Raw genomic sequence first — 885 nt, 5'->3', positions numbered from 1 at the left:
ATGAAAGTACCAAAAAAAAGTCGGCAAGAAAAAACTATATCATTTATATAGAGAAAATACGCTCGGATTCAGTTAGGTGCGTATAACGGTCCAGAGAGAAGTGAACCGCTAGGCGGAGAGAAGCCAGGTATATAACGGTACAGCACACACTATAGGGATCAATTACTTTTACTTTCCTCACTTCAAGATAGTCTGATGACAAAATATCAACTCCAACTGATACAGAACTGCCTGAGATTACAATCTCATAGCTTGAAGGCCAGTTAAAGCCACTCTTTTCTTCTTCCAGCAAGTTTTACATACCATTATTCCGTCTCGGGTTTGCCTGCTTTCTACGCTTACACCTGGGGACATCCGCCATGATCCTTTTGCTTGTGTCTAAATGCTGGAGTCACCTCCTCCTCCCCTCCCTTCCCCGCACCTGGTTTGCGACACTGTTTTACGACATCACCTTCCTACACCTAGCTACGTGTTTCGCAGAACCTATGTTGCCATGGAACATGAGTTTGCGGCAATCATTTGAATACGAGGGTGGGAATAGTTCTACAGGTAGACGAATATGGTTGTGGTGGAAGGAGGAAACGGGCAGTTCTCGCATAGCATTTCTTTTTTTAGAAAGAATAATTCTTTTATAAGGTTAATGTGAAGGTTAAAGGTATTAAAGAAACCAGAGTTGTTAGAGAAGCTTCAGCGTATAACCTCCTCGTTTTTTCTGTGTGTAGTTTTTTTGCACTGTTTGGTGGTTGTTTCTTTTACACGTGGTGCAGGCGGTATTTATTTGATTGGGCGGGTCTTTATTTCCCATTCATTGAAAGTAAATTTGGGATTATTTTGTAAGGAGAGTAATGGATAGTACAGAACTGATTGTGATGATTTTAAAGGTGC

At 41.2% G+C, this 885-nt stretch overlaps 1 protein-coding gene across 2 annotated transcripts in view; it reads right to left on the bottom strand.

The window, feature by feature from the left end:
* Window positions 1-410, bottom strand: part of ZEB1 (zinc finger E-box binding homeobox 1) — an 873134-nt gene extending 872724 nt beyond the window's left edge. For both annotated transcript variants that reach the window (XM_044066691.1, XM_044066692.1), the window contains exon 1: window positions 304-410. In XM_044066691.1, coding sequence (XP_043922626.1) covers window positions 304-361 — 58 coding nt within the window. In that variant the 5' untranslated portion in view covers window positions 362-410. The remainder of the gene's footprint in view (window positions 1-303) is intronic.
* Window positions 411-885: the final 475 nt, after the last annotated feature.

Source organism: Protopterus annectens, chromosome 3.part1 (assembly GCF_019279795.1).
Source record: "Protopterus annectens isolate FY-2018-M chromosome 3.part1, PAN1.0, whole genome shotgun sequence".
In the NCBI taxonomy this organism is placed as follows: Eukaryota; Metazoa; Chordata; order Ceratodontiformes; family Protopteridae; genus Protopterus; species Protopterus annectens.
This window is presented reverse-complemented; position numbering and strand designations above follow the sequence as displayed.